The sequence below is a fragment of the Nanorana parkeri genome, unplaced genomic scaffold (assembly GCF_000935625.1).
Source record: "Nanorana parkeri isolate BGI_ZX_2015 unplaced genomic scaffold, ASM93562v1 scaffold599, whole genome shotgun sequence".
Classification (NCBI taxonomy): Eukaryota; Metazoa; Chordata; class Amphibia; order Anura; family Dicroglossidae; genus Nanorana; species Nanorana parkeri.
This window is the reverse complement of record NW_017306867.1, coordinates 515446-539716: the sequence shown is the minus strand read 5'-3', so window position 1 is coordinate 539716 and position 24271 is coordinate 515446. Positions and strand designations below refer to the sequence as shown.

The 24271-nt window shown below is 41.3% G+C and overlaps 1 protein-coding gene across 4 annotated transcripts in view; it reads right to left on the bottom strand.

Annotated features, from left to right (window-relative positions):
• Positions 1 to 24271, bottom strand: part of APP (amyloid beta precursor protein) — a 207434-nt gene that overhangs the window by 18131 nt on the left and 165032 nt on the right. For all 4 annotated transcript variants that reach the window (XM_018562783.1, XM_018562782.1, XM_018562785.1 and 1 more), the window contains 5 exons: positions 17482 to 17615; positions 13073 to 13147; positions 6061 to 6219; positions 3946 to 4074; positions 411 to 510 (listed from right to left, as the gene is read on the bottom strand). In XM_018562783.1, the coding sequence (XP_018418285.1) occupies positions 411 to 510; positions 3946 to 4074; positions 6061 to 6219; positions 13073 to 13147; positions 17482 to 17615 (597 nt within the window). The remainder of the gene's footprint in view (positions 1 to 410; positions 511 to 3945; positions 4075 to 6060; positions 6220 to 13072; positions 13148 to 17481; positions 17616 to 24271) is intronic.

The window sequence follows — 24271 nt, the reverse complement described above, 5'->3', positions numbered from 1 at the left end:
CTGACATAGCTCCATCAGACACAAACTGCCTACAAGTACATCCATGAACCTTGTAAGGCAACAGGAAGGTGCACAGCTTTGATCAACTGTGCTACCTCCCTGATTTACTGCAGGAGAATGTGGGTTGTACCTGCGCCCCCAGCACTTCCCCAAACCCTAGAGTCCTGCCTAGGTTTTCCTTGGGGAAGATCTGGCTCTGCTTTCACACATAAAAGGATAAGGTTTTTAACATTGCACAAGGAAGTGTCTGAAAGAAAAAAAAGGTCCGTGTCACTCCTGGAAGCCATGCACCTTTTTTATTTCAGTTTTATTAACCTTCTTGTGAACATAAAATGGAAATTCTGACTTGTTGCCATGGGTAACACAGTTACTTCTTTGGGCACTTTATACCCACCAAGCAGCTCACTTACCAACTTCATCTTGGATCTCCTCAGCCACAGCGGGGACCTTGTATAAGAGAGAGAAGCTTTGATTCATCCGCTCATTAATCACACGGAGGTGTGTCATCACCTACAAGAAATATGGCATGTTTAATACTCATGGAAAACAAAGGCAGCTTCCTACGAGCATTGTAAATAGTAAAAGACTGCTGACGGCACTCCTAAATCTCAGAGATGGCATCGCTTCTCTCTGAAGCATTATTATGCTGATACCGCACAACACAGGCCATCAATAAAATCTTTTCAAGATAGATTTCACACAGCAGAAAGCTACAATAAGAAACACTAACACAAGCTACAATGAGACAGATTTATGTACAAAATAGTACAGAGCCACATAGACTTAAAGATGTCCTCTGCACACAAACATTTAATTGGGGGGGCAGTGTGGAATGTAGCCTGCCACTTTGTTACTTCTTTTAATTTCTCTATTTAGGACTGGAAACCAGTACAATGGACAGTAGATTAGTATATGTAAAGGAGATGCAATACAATAGATCACTTGAAACACATTGCATCACATAGTATTGCTATAATAGAGATCAGCTGCAGCACAATATCTGTATAACTTTTCCTGACTGTGCAAACAAGAAATGTTTTGCATTTGTGAAGTTTATTATTTTTATTGAATAATAATATTATTATTTATATATTAATAACGGTGGAGGGATTGGTGGTGAAGAGAACGTTTCATGGAGCAAGGAGTAACCCTTGTTGGGGGAAACTGTTGCAAAACCAGAGAAAATGGGAGGAAAGACAGAAATATGGGGTCAGGGAAGAGAAACAGGGAAGAAAGGTGGAGGGGGGATGCTTCAGGGATTTGGACTCATATTTTTGTGGTGTAGAGAATTAGAGCTTTTAACCTTTCCCTACTCTTAAAAAAAAAAAAAGTTTCGTCCTTGAATATACATTATTCCCTATCAGTAGGTTTAGTGGCTTCCTTCCAAATGGGGTCGTGTCAACAGATTGCGAGTTCCTTCTCGGGCAGGGGATTAATGTGAATGGCTCAATGTTCTCAGTAAATTGCTGCAGAAAACCACAAATGAGTAAAATAAATAAACTAAAATCAGACACTCCTAATGTTCATTAACACTCCCCACTGCAGGAGCCAGGAAGCCATTTACAGTAAGTGAATGCACTTAGCAGGGGTCTATTCCTCGGCAATGGGGGTCTAGGAAGCTTCAGAAATGACTATTCCTGCAACATTAAGCACCGTATTAAGATCTTGGACAGAAAATCCGGCGGCACAGCTGGCCGACAGATCCAAATGTCACAAAACAACCGTCACAGCAATTTTACAGCAGCACAATCGCCGTACATGCTTCCTGGAGAACAGAGAGACTTTGTCTCTTTGGAAGATTCCTCATCTGCTATTACGCTTAATGGATTAACAGAAATTGGTCTGCAGCAGAGTCTGAATGCTAATAAACCTCAACATGCTCAGATTAACAGCTCGGACTGGATCAGCAGTCATGCAGCACTTGTATTAGATCTACAAATTGACTCTGGACCAAAATATACCAGCATAAGCCATTTTTTTCAATCATGCCAGTGGTAGTCATCTGTTTCCAGATGCATAAATCTGTCGGCAATAGATCAATAGCACATTAGAGGCACAATGATCTATTATGTGCAGCTCCTGAATTAACTCTTCTAGTGACCAGACAGGGCTGAGTATAAGCATCATCTTCTACACCAGCACTGCAGACAATACGGCTCATTCAGCAAGACAAGCATCAATGTGCAGCAGCATTCATTGTTCAAGGATCCGACTCTGGCACACTCAGACCTGATTAACCATTCTTCACTGAATAAGCTCATTTACATCAATATTTCTCAACGTTATAAGTATTTAAAGCTGAATTCCAGCCTTGGCTTCAGTTTTGTACAGTTGTAATGTACTGAAATTGCTTCCTCTGATTTTATTGCACACTGTGAGCTTCTCATATTGTGCATTAGAAGGTGCAGCAAGTCAGATACAGTATCATCCAGTATCATCTAACTCTTTCTGACCCTGGCGCTCCCTTTTATTAATTAGATTTAAGTTCCTTACCTAGAGTGGTTTGCATGCAAATGCAGCTCGCCTAGGAACGCCCACTTCTCCAGACTGACATCCGCCTATGTAGGCAATTTCATATTTGCATAACTCTTCCCAAGAACTAGCCCACCGCTTGCAACAGGGCTCTTAAAAAGAGTACTGAGGCAGGCTGCTGTGATGTTTTCAGGAAGCTATGTAGAGCACCCTGCTGACCCCTCCCGCAAGCCGTGATCTGCCTGCACTGCACAGAGAAGCACAGGACCCAGCAATAACACCACTGAGTCTAAAATTTGGTAAGTACTGAAAACGGAAAGGCTTCATTTAAAAAATGTAATTTGATAAGAGGAAAGAAAGAAACCAGGGAAGACAAAATATAAGCGGATTGGCCTTAAGCTTTTACCTTTTATATAAGGCCAGTGTAAATCGATTACCCTATGGTCCATGGCACGTTATGTAACATAAGTGCTGACATAGGTTCATCTACAGTTGTAATCAAAATAATTCAACCCCATTGCAAATCAGGTTTATTGGCAACATTTACAAACTCTCAGTTGTTTGCAATGAACAAATCAAACAAAAGCAATTGAAACAGGTCAACACAACACATTTCCCTAGTGGTTTCCCCAAATCCAACTGAAAATCCAACTTTTAACGCTCTGTTCGATAGGGTGGAGTTCTTTGTAAATGTATGTTTACCTGCCGGGCCACAAAGGCAAGAAAAAAAGTGCTTTCCATAAAACATCAGCCTGATTCCCCTTAAACACAAGGAAATGGAAAAAAATATATAAAGCAGCTAACCGGCCCTTTGATGTGGTGGTTGCATTAGCTATAATTTTTCAGGTTAAGTACATTTTCTGCAGCAACAGAAAGGTACATGCTAATCCTTCCAGAAATCCATTGTGCTTTTAACGTCCTGTCTACTGAACTTTTAACGTCCTGTCTACTGAACGTCAAACATGTTATCAGCTCTTACCAGTACTGTTCTGTGAACTACAGAACACCAACCCCCCGTGTTATGGAGACAAGGAGAGCAGAGGGGTATTTGTAATCCAATTTCGAATTTAGTAGCCTAGGGTGACAATGCTGCTTTGCCATAAATCAGTACACTAAGTGGGTAGTGACAGGAAGTGTGTTGCTGGCAGGATTAAAGGTCAAAAGCCTGAAGAAAGGAAACTAATTCAGCCACATAGTGACATAGTTAGTCAGGTTAAAAAAATACACAAGTCCATCGAGTTCAACCTATAGAGATAAGAGAAGAAAAGAAAAAAAAGAAAAACCTAAAACAGAACGCTATGTCCACAGTTACCCACTGTTGATCCAGAGGAAGGCAAAAAAACCTTATTAGCCACAACATGTGTAGACTGATAAGTTTCAATATATCACATTTGTTTTCTTGGCTTTAGATACACTTTAAGCTGTAAATATAAAAATGATTTACAAAGATAAAACCAACAGCAATTATTATACCTGGGATCGGATCTGAGCAGCTTTCTTGGGATCCACCATGCGGACATGCTCAAAGTGTTTCAGGGTGTGTTGTCGGTCTTTCTGCTCAGCGCGAACATATTTCTTCAGCATGTTGAAAACATGGCGGGGCTGCAAGGAGGACAAAATAGGAATCAAATAGTGCCAGACATTTAAAGTGGACAAACAGAAAGAGCAACAGAACTTGGGAAAGGGTTCCTAAAGTGACCCAAACCATCAAGCAGGCACCTCCAAGTGGCTGTGTACGTCCTTCAATCACACTTCTAGATCCTCAGAGGTGCCTTTAAATGTTTGCTACATTGGGGAATCTGATGTGGAGGGGGCTCCTGATTTGAAGGGGGGGGGGGGTTATGATGTGGGGGGACTTCTGATGTGAAAGGGGTGGACTATGATGTGAGGGGGCTTCTGATATGAAAGGGGAGGACTCTGGTGTGAAGGGGGCACCTGATATGAAAAAGGAGGATACTAAAGTGAAGGGGGCTCCTGATATGAAAAAAGAGGATACTAAAGTGTAGGGGGCTCCTGATATGAAAGGAGATAACTCTAGTGTGAAGGGGGCACCTGATATTAAAAGGGATTATGGGTGGCTGCTCACAAAGTCTCGTCTTATCATTCATTCCAGACTGCTTCATTTAACCTAAATAACAAAATAATTTCCCTGTATTTTTCAGCAAATGCAGCCGCTGAAATGCTTTCTGTGATGAAAAGCAGACGTCTGCAGATAAGGAGGCGAAGGATCTAGCAAAGGCGCAAGGTATATTCTGTAACATCAAACGAACATCATTAACATTTTTTAATTATGTTAATCTCTGACCCAGTTTAACTGACTTTTCTTCTTCGAGAAATTTATTGATTTTATAGAGTTTACTGACTGCTCAGAAATTCTAAGACATTTTATCAGTGGAGAATGAACCAAACTGGCGCTCAGCTGACAGAGTCAGCTGCGACAAAGTAATATAACGAAAGGTCTAAATGATAAGAGATTCATAAGCCGGACTCGCATCTGTCTGCTTTACTGCATTTTTGAATATGTGTTTTAAATGTGTTTTAATGCATGGTAAGCTTTTGTTTTTTTAGCCAATGAGGATTAGTTTGCTGCAGTGACAACATTGATGTGGACTTTTCTCTTCCAGGCAGAGGAAGAATACATCCCCAACTGTGGGAAGACTCTGCCAGCCAAGCTTTCCCAGACTCTTCTGCGTCTCTATCTATCTTTTAATAGTGATGTTAGCGGTTGAGGAGGGGGAGTGCCACAATGTCAGCCATCTTGTTTGTATGTGGGTGACCACATGGCAGTTAACCATGGGAAGACTTGATACTACGGGATGGCATGCTACCCTGTGCTCACCCACAGCATACTGAAAACTCATTCAAATGTATAGAGCATTTTTAGGAGCTTCCATAGACTTGTATTGGACTTGAAACACACAGGAACATGGACAAGCCTCATTTTTACAAATACACCTCAATGTAGTACACAGATGTGAAGTGGCCACTTAGTTTACAATTGTTGTGATTACAAATGCGTTGTTTTTGGTTATGACACCCGAAGCTCTGAACCAGGCCATATACAGGGGAACCCAGATTAGATGCATTTTTGTTCCTAGGTTCACAGTGCCTTCAGCAGTCCCCCATCTTCAATCCATATGGAAAAATATTAGGGAGACGCTCTGTGCACAACATACAGCACAGAGAACAGTAATCCTCTTTGTATAAGGAGTACTCTGTGCACACAGGTTGACTTGAAATGTACTACAAAAAAGCCTCAGGAAAAAACATAGCTTGCAATAGGAATCAACTATCATTCTTAGTACTGATGGGCAAGATGGACCATTTATACTTTCTACCAATGGTGTAGATATTTAAAGTGGGAGGAGCTTAGCACAAAAGGGGTGGGCTTCATGTCGCCACAACTCTGAGCTACCAGATTAAAACCCTTAATCCCTTACATTCAGAATCCTTCCCTGGTATCCCAAAATGTACGGGGCAGTGCCTGGGGGGCATTTTGCAAGGCCGGAGGCTTTGTGAATCTGACTACAAGCTGTATTTTCCATAGGGAACTTCATGCTGGAATATTTAGGCAGAAACAACACATACCCTTGGTGGATCAGCTTGAAGTGCAGTAATGTAATTCTCCAGAGCGATTCTTCTGCGATCGTTCAGTATGGCCTCCACACGAACCATGTGAGTCTCAACCAGCTTCTGTCTTTCATTTGCTGCTTCCTGTTCCAAGGATTCCACCTTTTCCTGGAAGCGCTACAATACGGAAGAAATAAAACATTTAAAAGAGCAATACAATAAGTGTCTCTTAAACGACAGCCTCCATATATTCATAGCATGCCAGAACATCTTTATACAACTAAGTGTACTGCTTAGATCAATTGTACCTTTGTGTGAAAAATATATACGTAGAATGCTAGCAGCCCATACAGAACATGCCTTTTGTTAAGTGTCTACAAACATGTGCAGAATAAAGTGCACTAAGGTAACTGGACAGCAAGGCAAGCTATATTTTTCTTCATTATATAAAGGAAGGCACGCCGGCACTCTTTCAGATCAGCATGCTAGTCAGTAGGGTTCTAGTCCAGGGAAGGAAAAGTTATTTCCTGTAATTCCAGAGAGCTTTGTGCCTGTAGATCACTATCAAGAAACTAAAGATTTGAACTGTCTGGACCCTTGATGGCCCCTAGTACTGCTCTCAAAGTACAGCAAGAGAAGAAAAAAGGTGAAAGTTTATATTTTCACGATTGCTTGGTTTGCCTGGATAGGAACAAAGGACACCTATTCTTTACTCTTTCTTTTGACTTTATAATATATTTGGACCTGAATTCCTAGAGCGGAATTACAAAAGAAAATTGACTCAAAAGTGGGCCAGTCATCTATAGCAAGGATTGTTTTATCTTTGAAAAGAAAAAAAGAGATCTTACCAGTTGCTTTGAACAGCTGCTCTACTTTTGCTCCAATACACTTTGCAAATCAGCCCCAAAATATTCATTTTATAAAGCCGTTCTTTGGCTTCATTTCTATTTGGCTGGAATTGGGCTATACTGGTTTTGACTTTCAATAATCTTTATTGGATTTTAAACAATTTATAAACATACATACATAGCAAACACCACTTCCTACGCCCCTTGGAACATTACATATGAAGCTAAGAAGCAATAAATATAAAAGCAAAATCTTATAAAATGACAAACTATTCTAATACAAAAGCTTCCCCCTGGTCATCATCATATTTGTGCCTCCCACCCCCCATAATAAGAAAAGTAGCCCCCTCCTCCTCCTCATCTTCTCCCCCTCCACCCCTCTTACAGCTTAAACCTACAAATCAAGCACCACCCTCAATCTAGTAGACAGATAGTTTTGTATCCATGGCTCCCATGTTCTTTTAAATTGAGGAATTGTGTCGTTCACAACTGCCAAGAGCTTTTCATTTACCATTTACCAGCAGGCCTTATTTTTAACCTGTTGAATAGAAAAGAAACTAGATCGCCATGCCTTAGCAAGTTTCTGCTTGGCTGTGGTAAACAAACATCATCAGCTTAATCTACAGATTGATAGAACCCTCAGGCTTTCGGTTCAGCAGAGCATCCCATGGGTCTCTCCTAAATCGCCTCCCTTATACTGTATTGATCACCTGGTAAACCTCTGACCAAAACCATCTAATTGTAGGGCAGCTCCACCATATTTGTAGCATCGGTCCCAGTTCACTGCATCCCCTAAAACAATTAGGGGAGGTTCCATCTGCAAATTTAGCTATTCTAAGCGGGACTAAATACCGACGGAACAGAATTTCATAGTTGGCTTCCAAAGCCGTCACATTAATCGAAAAATGAGCAGTGGTACTATAATATCTAAGCCCATTCTCTCAGGTTCAACTGTTTATCTAGATCGCATTCCCATTGGGAAACATACTTTGGCAAGGTCCGATTTTTACTTCCTATCAATAAATTATAGATGATGGATAAAATGCCTCTCCCCAAGGCATCCTATAGGCATATTTGTTCAAATATAGTTAATCCAAAGGGTGGATCTCCTATAGAGCTGCAACAATTATTCGATTAAGTCGATTAAAATCGACGATGGAAAACGTTGTCAACGTTTTCCATCGTCGATTCGTCGGCTTAAATTCAAATTTCCTGCTCGCCGCTCACGCACGCTGCTTACGCCCGCCGCTTACGCCACGCCCACGTCAGTTAAGCCGCTCTCGCGCCTACGCTGGTATACCCGCTCACGCGACGCGCGCCCACGCTGAGGACATGCGTCTGGCCCTCTCCTCCCGGTGAGCTTCCCAACTCGCCGCTGCCTGCCGAAAACGAACAACGCTGCTGCCCCCCGACAACACCGTCATTCAAGGTAAGTCGAGATAGGCCGGGAGCTTTTTAATGTTTCCTGTGTGTTGTTTTTTTTAAAAAGCGGCACACTGCAGAACATTAGGAGCTATAGAGGAACACCAAATCCCTGCAATAATACATTAAACAGCCTGTATAATGTATTATTGCTGGGATTTGTAGTCCTCTATAGCTGGTGGCATTCTGCAGTGCGCTGTATAATGATTATACGGCGAAATGCAGAATACCAGCAGCTATAGAGGAACAACAATACCCAGCAATAATACATTATATACAGTGCAATGCAGAATAACCCCAGCTACAGAGGACTATAAATCACAGAAATAGTACATTATAGTTAATGTACTATTGCTACATTCCTCTATAGCTGCTGGTGTTCTGCAGGGTGTCGCTGTATTATACAATGCAGAACACCATGCACAATACAATGCAGAAAACCAATGTATAATACACCGGCACACTGCAGAACATTAGCAGCTATAGAGGAACAACAATACCCAGCAATAATACATTATATACAGTGCAATGCAGAATAACCCCAGCTACAGAGGACTATAAATCACAGAAATAGTACATTATAGTTAATGTACTATTGCTACATTCCTCTATAGCTGCTGGTGTTCTGCAGGGTGTCGCTGTATTATACAATGCAGAACACCATGCACAATACAATGCAGAAAACCAATGTATAATACACCGGCACACTGCAGAACATTAGCAGCTATAGAGGAACAACAATACCCAGCAATAATACATTATATACAGTGCAATGCAGAATAACCCCAGCTACAGAGGACTATAAATCACAGAAATAGTACATTATAGTTAATGTACTATTGCTACATTCCTCTATAGCTGCTGGTGTTCTGCAGGGTGTCGCTGTATTATACAATGCAGAACACCATGCACAATACAATGCAGAAAACCAATGTATAATACACCGGCACACTGCAGAACATTAGCAGCTATAGAGGAACAACAATACCCAGCAATAATACATTATATACAGTGCAATGCAGAATAACCCCAGCTACAGAGGACTATAAATCACAGAAATAGTACATTATAGTTAATGTACTATTGCTACATTCCTCTATAGCTGCTGGTATTCTGCACTGCGCCGCTGTATAATGTACTATATTGCACACCACACTTTTTTTTTACTTCCACCGCGCCAAGCTTGCTCCCGTGATGGACTACAATCTCAATAGAAACTAGTAGTCCATCACTGGAGCCTTTTTTTTTTATCCGATTAGTCGATTAATCAAACTTAATAATCGGCTAACTAATCGATTATGAAAATAATAGTTAGCTGCAGCCTTAATCTCCTACACTGGTTTTGTAATGCTCTTGTACATATTTTTCTCTATCTCCTTAGCTCCTCCTATTATATACAATAATACATTTATTATACTTGGACACAAAACCTTTTTAGATTTCCTTTAACAGAGGATGCCGGAATACATTTTAGCTGATACATTTCTTTCCTTTAGAATGTAATACTCTTTTTCTACTCCTCTCTACTCTTTTGATTGGGACATTCTGCAATAACCTGGTTGAAATCACTCTACATTATTATAATTTTATGACTACATTATATTCTCAGCATTATTCTCCTTTTTGTATTCACCAATGCCCATACAAACCTTGTACATTATTTCTTTGCAAAGATTGCATACAAGATGACCCAACTCAAGGCACTCAAATCTGGCTTCTTTATCTCAAGTGTCAATATCCTGTGGCTAACCACCAGCCTGTATACATGAGAGATGGATGTCGCACCCTCAAGTTTTGGTTAGAATCAACTTTAGTGAACACAGCACAACCCACACAGTCAGGGAAAGGTCTGTGTGGGCTGTGCTGTGTTTAATAAAGCAAACTATAACTGCAACTTGGAGTCCAGCATCCATTTTTCAAATTATATTATCCCCTATTGTGTTTTCTTTTAGAAACAATTCTATAACATTGTTGGTCTGTTTTACACGAAAAATGCAAACACAAAAACTGCTAAAAAATCAAATCTGACCATGTTGGAGGCTTGTGTTGTACATTTATACTGTATGTGCTTCTATAACTTCCTACCAACTTGTTATCCCCAGTCTATATGTGCTATTCCTCAACTGCAGATTTAATCAATGAAGAAAAAATTCTGGGTTTCTGTCGGAATACATTGCAGCGATGTTGATCTAATATCTCACTATAGCAAGCCGGTGAGCTTATTAAAAAGAAGGAAAATAGAAAACTGCAAAAGTAATTTAAATCTACCAATTATTAGTGCAACCCAAGAGCGCAATTAACACGTGTGACATTCACCATTACTGTTTTCTACAAATGACTACTGCCCATTAAAATAGATGAAGCTAAGCAGAGGAGTACAACTACCTATTAACCCTGCATGGATACCTTGTCAGTAACTATAGAAACAGGACTACACACACTATTCATCAGAAGGGAGGCCTGCTTTACGGCCTTAATGAAGATGCTTTAAGTGATCCAAAAAAACTGCAATCAATCGCATCTTTCCCATTCACAAACTGGAGAGCCGGCTGAACGTGTGGAGAGTCTGATGAATCTGTACGTCATTACGGAGGCTGATGGGAGCAGCTCTGCTAAAGTGAGGCTTTGTCACCATTGAGTAAAATCATGTTTCTACGCACTCCTGCCTCATATTTAGCAGTTTACCTTATTTTACATCAGATACTTCAAGTTTAGGTCTTTGTGCAATTGTGTATTAACAATGTTCTCTGTTCCTGAGGTGATCAAAGTGTGCTTTGTACTAAAAGAAAAGATATTGCCAGTTCTCCGTAGATGAACTGCACTATGTATAGCTGGCAGGTAGAGTCAGGTTAGGATGTTATCTAGCAGCATTTCTAAAATAACCAGATTTTGGGCTTACAGCAAGAAAAAAAAAACCCCAAACACATCATTTTATCCACTGTTGCTGGCTCTGTACACATCACTGCAGAAATTTGCTCTTTTTTTCTGTTCTGACCCCAAGAAATTAGGTAATGGGAAATTACGCTGGGGGAATGAGGAAAGGGGAAGAGAGACAGACAAAGACAGCAATACAAATCTGACCCAGAGGTTCTAACCCTGCCACACTCTTTAGAAAAGAAAACATTTGGCTGGAGTTGGACCTTAAAGTGATAATAAAGACAAAAGGGTTTTTATACTATGCAAAATGCGGATTAAATCTCTTCCGATGGATGCTGCTACTTTTAGGGTTATTCCTTTCCCTTGCAGGGTCCAATGTAGCCACTTTTGTGTGTGCTAGTAAGTTGTGTGGGTCTCCACAAACACACAGACGCAGCAAGGAAACCCTATCCCCTGCCCCAAGCTAGTAGATGGACAGCTGCTGGAGTCAGCTCCGTCCCTCGTGATCTTGTACTGGACTGAGATTTCAAGTCAGCTGTTTGGAAACATGATGACTAAGCGTTTGGGCAAAAATGTAAAGAAATACTTTGCTGGCCAATGTATATTTGTTTGATCTGGATTCATTATTGAAAACAAAGTTTGAGAGTTAGATTCACTGCTGGAATACTTTATTTTCCATATAAAGTCCATAAAAAGCCATCTGGGCAGCACAGAAACCTGGAAGCTGCCATTGCTGCTTTGCCCTAAAGTGCGAGTTGTTCGGCTGTCTTGCTGATCTAATGTCTGCAGTTCAGTCACTGACGTACATGTTGAGGAATTCTGACTTCATTTCCTGAAGAGTTGCTGCAATACTTACTTCCTCTCCGGCACGGTCTGCCACAATAATTGCTTTTTCCCTACCAGATGTCCTCAGTTGAACACAAAGCACAAGACTAGAGCTACTCCAGCGTGCATTAGAAGCTGCAGCAAATCAGACAGAGACTGCCTCTTTTCTTGGCTGGAGGGTATATGGCATCATCTACCCTTTCCTCCCTAGCTTGACTGTCCCTGGCCCATTCATTCTTTGGCGTTTAGTTCTTTCAGTTATGTAGGCTCAGCATCATACTTGGTGCAAGGGCAATCTTATTGCAGATGCAACTTGCCTAGGACTGCCCACTCCTCTGACATCTACTCAGTAAGGCATTTGAGATTTCCACAAGCCAGCCCACTGCTGGTCTTAGGGCTGTGGGCCCTTGAGAGGAGTACTGGGGCAGGGTACTGTCATGTTTTCATGAAGCTGTGTATGGCATCCTACCCGTCCCACCACTCATGATCTGCCTGCATTGCATTAAAAAACATAGACCCAGTGATGGCATAGATGGGTCTAAAATAAGGTATAGAAAATGGAAAGGTCCTATTAGGAACTGATCTATTAGGAAATGTCATTAGCTTTCATTGAAATTTAAACCCCAAGTCCCCCTTATTAATTATTGGCTAACATGGTACAAGATTTTACAATTGACTAATCTGTGGAGCAAAAAAACTCTGTCCATGGGGCTAAACCCAAACTTTCCATTCCAGAAGATGGTAAAGCCATGGCGGAACACCCAACTGTTGGCCAACCTAACCGAGTACAATGTTGAGGCATCTGGTAATTTGAATGAAGAGTGGAAATACAAAATGACCACATTTAAAAGTAACTGTGACACTGAATATGTTCGCTGTGCTGTTCCTATTAATTTTCCTTTTCTACATCAGCAAGTCCTTTCACATATTCATTGTAACTCCATATACGATCTATCGGTAATTACAGTTGAAATATTCTGCAAGGCAGAGTCTAGCCTTTAATCTCTGTCCTTTCATGTCTTGTGAGTCTAGTGATTTCATGTAAGCCACTTCATTACCTCGATCACGGCCTTCTTGTCAGCCTTTGGAAGGTTCTTTGCTTGACGCTCGGCCTCCTCCCATTCCTTCATCACCTGCAGAAACAAAATGATGTTCAGAAGAAGATATATCACAAAGCCATGATAGAAATAATGTCTGATTGGCTGCTAAGGGTCCTGCATTTGATTCTACCCTCAGAATGGAAGTCATTGATCAAAGTCTCTGAAATAAGTACGGTCCATGCTGTGCCCTAGCAATCAACAAGTCTCAAACCTGCACAGGAAAATCACAGCTATGAAATAAAAGGGACAGACTTATTGGCTGCTGTGTGAGGCAACACAGATGGTTCTCATTGAAATGGAAATGTGTTTTTTTACAAAATGGATTTTTTAATTCATGTACAGATGTGGACACATTTGTCAAAGTATTTCAGTGTCTGATCGTGCCATCTACTGCTTTTTGAATGACAGTGGGCTCAAAAAAAGAAGACTCAGGAGGGGAAAAAAACCAAAAAAAAAAACCCATAAAAAAGCCAGACTGGAATTTTCTAAAATGCATATTGATAATCCACAATGCTTCTGTCCTTTGGCAGATGAGACAGAACTGGAGAGTTCTGGCAAGTTACATCAACTCTATGTTCACAGATCCAAAAATTAAAGAAAAACTCTAGGCAAATAAAATCGTAACCCTTGCAGTGGGGCAACCCCCCACTGCAAAGGTTAAGTGCTCGTTTTGTCTAGGTAGATAACATAACAGAGATATACTCACCTGAACCAGTATCCCGGCTAGTCCCTGGAGTCTCTCTCCCCCTCAACTCCGGCAGTCTAACGACCTATGAGCCATCATGTCCCAACAGAGTATAGGACATGTGGATGCTGAGTGACATGTAGTTGAGTATATCTTTGTTATTTTAGCTCCTTGGGCTAAAAATGTGCCCTTTATTCTTGCAGTGCAGGGGTAACCCCACTGGAAGGGTTAAGAGTTCTGCTTTTAATTTTCAAAGTAAAGATCACTGTATTTTCCATAAAACATGAAGGAGGATTGGTTATGTTTTGGGCTGCTTTGCTGTGTCTGGGATGGGGGGCTTTTAATCTGTGCAGGTCACAATGAAATCTCAAAACTTTCAAGGAATTCTGGAGCATAAGGTACTGCCCAGTGTCAGAAAGCTTTGTCTCAGTCGCAGGTCATAGGACCTCCAACAGGATAATGATGCAAAACACACAGCTAAAAATCACCAAAAGAAAGGCTAAGAACAAAACAATGGACTATTCTGAAGTGACCTTCTATGTGCCCTGATCCTATGGACCATCTATGGGAAGAGCAGTCTGGAGAGGACACCCTTACAACCTGAGACAGCTGGAGCAATATGCTCAGGAAGAGTGGACCAGACTACTTGTTGGCGGGAGCAGACATCTCATCGACAGCTACAGACTGCATTGTTTACACTGACTGCCTCCAAATGTCTTGCAACAATATATTAAGTTAGGGGTCCCATCATTTTTGTCCATGCAATTTATATTTGTTTTATTTAAAATATTCAAAAGCAAAGTCTGATTTTTTATTAAACACGGAACTAAGTTGAATGCCAATTACTTTTATCAGTTTCAAGTTTCAGAGAAAACTGTGCCTTCTCCCAAGGGAGGGTACCACAAATGTTGTCTACGTTTGTATTATAAAATATTTTTACTGTCCATTTAAAATTGCTATATATTTTTACTATCAGCTTCCAGCATTTTGAGGATACAAACCCCTGACCGGCTGCTATAAGCAATATGCCCATTTTACTTGCTTTAGATTTTATTTATAAGGCGCATTGTCATTGAGGAGTCAAGGTTTTTTTTCCTACAGCCTCTGTATTATTACCTGGAAACAATAACCCGCAACGTCCCATCCTAGTCATTGATCTTTTACTACATTCCCAGGTACGAAAGTCCCGTTTTTCATTACACAGCATGAGTAGGCATTGTAGCAATAAGCCAGAAGCTAGAAAATCCTTGCCCTCTACCGATCCTGAGCAAGAAGTATTGCTGTGACAGCCCTTTTCTGAGTCTATTTGTCCACATACAGTAATCGGAATTCATCAGAGGTCACAACAAACAAGCATAATAAAAAAGAAGGGGAAGCCTTTAAATCATAAGACAGTGCTGTCTGCGGTCCCCGCTCTCCAGAGGACGCACTGCAGATACAGAAACGGTGATAAATTCCCATTCATTCTACAGCTTCCTTCCCACCACGACACTTTATTAATGTAAAAGGATGCGGCTGCCTTCTTGTGACACTCTTATTTACCCCTCTGGTTACATCTTAAAGCCGATTACTTTTAAACACAGCTAAGCATGCATAATGCATATAACCTTAAATGAAGCAGAGATGTACAAAGAAAAGGAAAAATAAATATATGTTACCAAGTGTAATTTTTCTGCAGGAGTGTTACGGAGGCAGGTGACCAGCTGTGACTACTGACCATGCCTAGACCCGTCACAGGCTGCCATTGCTGACCTCCTACTGAAATTGCAAGCTGCTTGGCTGGCATGCTAATCCTCTGGCTTCAATACTTCCAGAGCCACTGAACTAGAAAAAGAATGCAGATGATTTTGCTGCTTGCTTGTTCTTGGTCAGAGATTCAGAAAGCTATTAAAGCTAGGAGGATCGCAATGTACCCCACCCTTTTTGCCTACAAATAAAGAATAAAAAAAAAAAAACTAGGAGGATCATCTAAACAGCCAGTCCAATAGTGTTTTCAGATGGAGATCAGCAACGGCTGCACACATTTTTCTCGTGATGGGTGCCCTGTGAAATTACTCGATTTCTACACCCAATAAAATCATAGCTCTTTCACATGTGTTCAGACATTTTGATAAATGTCAAGTTTTTAAATTGACCTGGGGTTTTATATATTTAATTCTATGTAAATACACTGTAATTGCAGCAAATGAGTCACAAAAAGTGTGAAGAGGGCAGTTATACAATTACCGGCACACTGCTTCTTTCTCCGATAATACTTTATAATAGATGCCTCTAACACACAAAGTTAAAACAGCTGACGTGTTTCAGCCTACACGGCCTTAGTCATAGCTGATACTATAACATAGGAGCACTCATAACATAGTCCATCACCCCACAGTGGGGTGGTGCAACAATCAGATACATTACACACCACATTACCGTATGCAACAAGGGGGAAATCATGATATATACTAGGGATGCACCAATACGGATATCAGTATCGGTGCCGATACCGAGTATTTGGGAGAGTACTCATACTATCTCAAATGCTCCGATGCTTCCCCGGATACCGGAACTTCCAGTCAGAGGCAGATTTCCTTTGACCTGCAATGCCGCGAGGGACAATGGAGTCTGCTTTCCGCCCAATCAAGAAGTCGGGCGGTGGGTAACGACTCGGCGGGTAATGACTCACCGCCCGACAAGCCGCCTCCATGCTGTTTGGCCGGCTTAATGCTGATTGGCCGGGAATTCATACCATCACAATTCATGGATTCATGGTGTGGTAGCATGAATACATGGCATGCCTATATTCCCACAGATGCGTGCCCACGTATATGCAGTTGAGTGCATATGAATAATAAAACAGTTTCATTAGAGAGCTGTATGCTGGTAAAAGAATAGCTTAAAGAATAACTACAGTAATTTAAAAAATGCTTGCAGTGGGGCCACCCCAGCATTGCTAGGGTTAAGTGTTCATTATTTTCAAGGGGCTCAAATAAAGCAGATATACTCACCTGATCATCGGTCCAGAGGTGATCAGCCCCCTCCGTTCCGGCTATGGAATGTGTCTCAGCGTCCACACAACCAATGCACCTGCATAACACGTGACGACATCTGTGGTCCTTAGAGCCCTGGAGCCCAGGGGAGAAGAGACTGCAAAGACCAGTCTAGCAGCTTGGCAGGACCATGGAAAAGATGAGTACATCTGCTTTATTTTCGCCCCCTAGACAAAATGAGCACTTAACCCTTTCAGTGCAGGGGTAGCCCCACTGCAAGGGTTAGTTTTTTTAAATTCCCAGAGTTTTTCTTTAATACTTACTTGCAATATATATGTGTTGCCAAATCTTCCCCTGGTGAAGCTTTTAACCTCTGCAATAACGTATTAAAAATCTAATTATGACACATGCATACAACTAAGGAATTAAAAATAATCACAATAGATATTATGTAAGATTTGAGAGAAGCAAAAGGAAACTACAGAGCAATCGCACAGTGTGAATTTTTAGGTATATCACGGCTCCGACTGTGCTGGCAGTTACCAAGCTCATTACTGAGTAACTACATTCAGATTTATTCCCCTGTGACTCTCAATGATTGCGGCCCTGCTACATTGGTCTGTGAGACTAGCACTGGCTGGGACCCATTGAGCCTGATGTCCAGCTAATGTGGCGGATTTCTTATTTTTAGCTGTGTAACCAATTACCTCAGACATCCTCTCTCGGTGTTTGCCTTCCAGTCTCTCTTTGGCCTTCTGGAATCGGTCATGTTCATTTTCATCATTGGGGACTTCCAGGTACTTGTCCACAGCGTCTGGGGTGCTTGCAGCGGTGGTAGGAACTACAAAGGGAGAGGAGAAAACGTGGCAAAAATCACACAACAAACTCGACATCCAATCGATACAACAACTCCAGTGGAACGTTTATTGGTTGTTAGAGCATGCAGCCATTGTATTAGATGAGGATGAAGATAATAGAATAGACAGAGGCCACTAAGATCAGCCATCTTGTCCTTCTAGCAAATGCCCCCAATGGCCGCTAAGATCACCCATCTTCTTCCTCTAGCAAATGCCCCCACTGGCCCCTAGGATAACCCATCTTCTCCTGATGTGGAGCTGCAAGCGGAAGGACAATAGCTTTATTCTCTCTCTTTATATATATATTATATATACACACACACTGTACATTGATATGCTATCAAATTTTAAACATTATCATCTGTACACTGTTTACATAGCAAGTGAAGCACAGCACACAATATTCTCCACATCGGGGAAAAATAATTGGTATTGCGGCAGTATTCTGGAACATTGCAGGTCACCAGAAAGTTACACAGCAAAACCCTCCTGCATTCCTGATCATTATGTTGGGAGATTTTCTCCAGCTAGAGCAGAATATTATTTGCTATTGCAATTTATCTGCCTTTGATGTTTATACCATTTCCAAAACGCTGAACTATTGCCCACTGTCAGCAGCCAAACAACCTAACAAAATGATCCATTTTACAGCACCCATGGTGTTAAAGAACTCCGGGCAAATGTATGTCTTCCATTTAGTCCAAACTGTATTTGGGAAAGTGCTGAATTTATTTTAAAGGGAAATGGAAAATGATCTGGGTCACTTTTATGTAAGTATTTTTAGACATTTTAAATGGGGACGGACACACACACCTTTGATTCCCAAAGATTCAATACATGACAAACAATTATGGGTCAGCTAATGGCAAAGTTTGCTTTCAAATTCCCTTTCTGTCTGATTAAAACCTCCCACTGAGCCCCCTGATCAGGGATGAGTCACTGCTGTGACAAACCATAGGAGTTCTGAAAACAGCAGCCGATTTTCAGAGTTCCAGAAAACCCTGCAGCATCTGAAGATCTCTATGAAAGTACCAAATACTACAATAAAACTGATGTATTAATGTCCATGTTTCCTTTCCCAGAAAACTCAAACCAGGGACTGCTAGAGAGACAGCTGTCAACATTACCAAGAGACTGTTAGGGTGTTAAAGTAAACCTGTGCAGAAAGCATAAAAAGCATGCAAATCAGAAACCTCAAGAGACGCGTCAGGTGATTTTTCCCGGGCAGAAAGTATTGATGCCAGAGATAGTCAGGCATTTTTAGAAAGTCCACAAATGGCAGAATCCATATTTTGCAGGTTACTTTCATTATTGAAAGAAAAAGTTTGAGAGTTTAATATTACTATAATATAGGATGCAAAATAGTTAGCCAACACTGCTAAATTTAGTTTGACCATTTACACTTTGTTGACCATTTGTCACAAAAGGTTTAAATAATTAGAAATACCCTGTTGAACATTGTTATAGCATCCCTTATTTTAAAGGTAACCCCTGACTAAGAAATCATAACTTACATCAATGACTAAATATGAAACTTTTACTAATCTGAAATCTAAGAACTGAATTTTGATCGGTTGCTGTAGTCTGCTACATGTGGCGCTATCATTGCTCCTTGCACAGAAGTTTGACGAGTGGCAGAAAGCCTGCACTGTGACAGCATACCAGCGGAAAGAAAACACATTTTGTTTCCTGAAATTCTCCTCCGGCAGACCTACCTACGGTCTTGCAATGTATTCGGATCTGATTTTCAAAGGCATACACCCACGCTACCAAAGTACAGTACTGTAAAGACAATGAGTAGTTACAGGTCTAGATTCCAAATCTGTCATGACTGACAAACTAGTCTAGAGATTGTTACAGCACTCTGCACCAAGCTAACCTATATTTATCATTGAATGATTTAAGAAAGCGAAAAAGAAAAAAAAAAACACACACAATGTGTACCGTTCTTTTGTAGGGCATTATTTCAGCATATAGAAGAAAATACACCTTATTTAGAGAGACGTGGTGTCATTAGATTTCAGAAAAATAGAACAGCTACAATTGAACAGGAGAGGAAGACAGGAGTCATTAGAACAAGAGGTAATAAAGCTGTAATTACAGATCAAAATAACAACCAGATTACGGCTTTGTTCTCTAACAAGCATCCCCATGGGATGGTGTGCAATAATTATAAGCAATACTATTATTACCCAGGTATTTGGGGGTTTTTTCCAAGGCAATAAAGGAAATATTAAACAGGATGTATAGTTTTTTTCAGTACATTTTTGGGCTTTGAATAAAGTGGGGAAGATGTAAAGCCCATCTTTATGCAAAATTACCCACCCACTGAGCAAAGTTTATTCCAAAGGGCCAGTGTCATGTGTCCCTTGCTTGAGGCTCTTCCTGTAGTGAAGCTCAGTGATCAAGCACTTGGGTCCAAGCATGCCATCGACAGGTCTTGTTGAGACATTATGCCCCTGCAGTGTCCTAGAGGACCTGGCCACTGGACAAACAATGTCCAGAAGCAGCAATGTAGGCAGCCGAAGGACCCTCCCAATTTAAAGTCCAGAAGAGAGAAGACTAGAGATCCAACATGTCACGTGAACATGGATTTAAATATGTAAATGGGGCATTTAAATTGGTCTTATTTTAAATTTCTGCAGTGATTATTATTTGTGGGGAAGGGAGAGGTCCAGAATACATCTTTAACATTTTTGTCATTGACATCATTGGAGAGATCTCCCCTCACCTCCTATTACACCAAAACAAGAAACGAGGGGTGCGGTCATCACTGGAGCAAGAAGGGGGATCTCCCTAATATGGACCAAGATGGCAATAAAAACTTACAAAAGCATTAACCCTTACCAAGTCTATTCAAAAACTGGGAACAACACAGGCCTCATTCCAAAACAATACCACCATGCTGAGCTTTGCTTGAGTCACAGAGCACACCCCGTTTGCAAAGAAACTCCCTACTACTGGGATTCCCATAAATCGTTCTGGGAAAATAAGGAGCGCAAGATCTGGGCACACTGAGCATGAAGTCAAGTTTTTGGGAGGAAGTTCAGTCTTTTTTGTTACTTTCATCATTAAATCCCAGAATTCTTTATTGAATTATGACATTAGCATAGTGAAAAATGAATAGGGTTATATGGAAATTCTCCAATCTTGACACTCACATTTATCAGCTCTGTACTACTTCCTTGACGCTCATATGGCTGTATCACATATTCTGCCCGATTTCTGAGAGCAGTGGTGAAAGGTTAAACTCATGCATTGCTAAGTACAGTGATACAGAGCTTAATGACAGCCATTTACCCTCTATTACTATGAAATGAACCTCTGCAGAGTGATCATTACTAGGCAGGTTAACACTGAGTTTCTCTCCTCATTCAGCACTGAAGAAATTATACAAAAACACATTAAAAAAACTATATATATTCATTGGCCACAGTTGCATAAAATCAAGCACCTAGGCATGCAGACTGCTTCTACAAACATTTGTGAAAGAATGGGTCGCTCTCAGGAGCTCAGTGAATTCAAGTGTGGTACCGGGATAGGTTGTCACCTGTGCAATAAGTCCATCCATGAAATCTCCTTGCTACTAAATATTCCACGGTCACCTGTTAGTGGTATTGTAACAAAGTGGAAGTAACTGGGAACAACAGCAACTCAGCCACAAATTGGTAGGCCATGTAAAATGACAGAGTGGAGTCGGCGCATGCTGAAGCGCACAGTGCACAGAAGTCGCAAACTGTCTGCAGAGTCAATAGCTACAGACCTCCAGTGCGTAAATCGCTTCATGGAATGGGTTTCCATGGCCGAGCAGCTGCAGCCAAGCCTTACATCACCAAGTGCAATGCAAAGCGTCGGATTCAATGGTGTAAAGGAGGTCGCCAATGGACTCTAGAGAAGTGGAGACGTGTTCTCTGGAGTGACGAATCACGCTTCTCTGTCTGGCAATCCGATGGACGTGTCTGGGTTTGGCGGTTGTCAGGAGAACGGTACTTGCCTGACTGCATTGTGCCAGTAAAGTTTGGTGGAGGGGGAATTATGGTGTGGGGTTGTTTTTCAGGAGTTGGGCTCCTTAGTTCCAGTGAACAGAACTCTTAAGGCATCAGCATGCCAAGACATTTTGGACAATTTCATGCTCCCAACTTTGTGGTAACAGTTTGGGGATGGCCCCTTCCTCCCCCTTCCTGTTCCAACATGACTGCGCACCAGTGCACAAACCAAGGTCCTTAAAGACATGGGTGAGTGAGTTTGGGGTGGAGGAACTTGACTGGCCTGCACAGAGTCCTGACCTCAACCCGGTAGAACACCTTTGGGATGAATTAGAGCAGAGACTGCGAGCCAGGCCTTCTCATCCAACATCAGTACCTGACCTCACAAATGCGCTTCTTGAAGAATGGTCAAACATTCCCATAGACACACTCTTAAACCTTGTGGACGCCTTCCCAGAAGAGTTGAAGCTGTTATACCTGCAAAGGGGGTGGGACACCTCAATATTGAACCCTACGAACTAAGACTGGGATGCCATTAAAGTTCATGTGTGTGTAAAGGCAGGCGGCCCTAATACTTTTGGCAATATATATGTATGTGTGTGTGTGTGTGTGTGTGTGTGTCTACCCCTGAGCCAGTAAGTTAAGCTTTATTCAGTTTAATTAAGGCCATAGGCTACATGATTGAGAAACTGACTCAAACTCGCAACCATTTGTGAGAGAGAATTCCTTCCTGAGGAAACCAATTTGGACCAAGGGGAAAAAAAATTGAGCATAGAGTTCTTTTATTTAGAAAAACTATAGTCATTGCAAAATTAATAATTTTCCTATTTACATCTAGCTGTTTTAATTTAACAAGGTATGAAAGGAATATTATATAGTTATACATATGGCATTATTTAATGACTCTCGCCTATCTATGAGTGTTTGTTTGGAACCTAAAGGAGCAATAAAATCTGAAGTATAACAACAAGTGGAAAGAATGCAAGTTCTTGACAGCTACTAGTAAAATATGACTTTCCTCTAATATGTTTTCTATTACTTTCACCGCCTATTTCCCCAAAAAACACCATGCGCCAGCCACATAAAATATGAAGTTAATTTCAGCATTTATCACCTTAATTAGCTTTAGTAAGTGCATCTTCATAAATTTCCACACACAAACTCTTCCAGGGGAACCATAATTATCTTCCTGAAGACAAACTACCAAAAAGATTCAGCTTCCAAAGAGTCCCAAAGGAGGAAAGTGTTAGTGCCTTGTAGCGTACATCCAAACTGTTAGTCAACACACAGGAGGTAATTTACAAAGACACGTGTAGCAAGAGGCAGTGCAGAATGGGACATGGCTGGAAAAAAAGACTAATCATTTCCAGCTTCTTTGCTTTAATCCCTCACCCTAGTGGTAAGGCAGCTTGAATTACTTAAATGCCCAAAGTAAAATCTGTCTGAGTTCTTGGCTCCACCCACAAGTCATGACCATTACAAGGGGTCTTACTTCTGCTTTTGTAATCTTCAAAAAATTACATTATAGAGACAGTAATAGGAGTTACATGCCCTTGTTTGCAGTGAAAAACTAAGATGAACTTCACAGCAATTGTATTTGTAGGAGGCCACAAATTAGATTAAATACCAGTTGGGGATTCAACATCAATTAAAAAGCAGAATAATCAATTCTGGGTGCAGTGATCCTAAAGAGAACCTGTACTTTGCCCATGCAGAGCAAAGCAATAGGCGGCAAATTTACGTGACACAATTTTCCAAGCTGTACATGCCTTCGTTTCAGTCCCTCGCCTCTCCATTTGGCCGCCGAGAACAAAGAAAGGAAGCCTTGGAGCTTACATAGGGCTGACAGTGTTGGGTGATTGAGCAGCCAATCACCAGAACTGTCTGTACGAGGAAGGCGCGAGAGTCACATGCTCCCCCATAGCCAGAATTACCACAAATGTCTCTTTTGCCCAGGCAGCCGAATGAAGTGGCAGAGGGACGGTGAGTATGTGCAACTGGGGAGGGTGGCAATTAAGTGAACTCATGGTTTGGTCTGCGTGGGCTTTAGCCAAACCTTTTTAAGGTTTTGGATAGAGTGAAGAAGGCTCAGAACCAACAAGGAAACACTTAATTGCTGTCTGTAACCCCATTTGGAAGATTTCTCCCACCTAATAGTCACACAATCAGCAATAAAAACAGGGTTTAGCTTTCTAGAAGAGTGAGGAAATTATTAGGGCTGGTAATGATTAAAAATTTCCTGTTCGATTAATCAAATTTTTTTTAAATCGATTAATCGATTAATTATAACGCACATACACATCCAACTACATTGGCCTATACACATACAGCACAGCAATAAAATGAACTAGGATCACACTAATCCAGCACGTTATTAATCTCACGTGCCCCACTCAATATGGCCGCCGCTTGAGTGGGGCAACTCAGAATAATAATGTGCTGGATTAGTGTGATCCTAGTTTATTTTATTACTTCATTGCTGTGCTGTATGTGTATAGGTCAATGCCCGGGATCCCAACCTGAAATAAGCAATTTCAGGGAGGTGTCCCTCTCATTTCAGGGAGGTGCCATCTCCCCCCCATCCACAGAGGGGGGGTTCGGGGGGGGGGCTGGGAGACAGCACCCCCCTGAAATGATGGCAGATAGCACAGGAA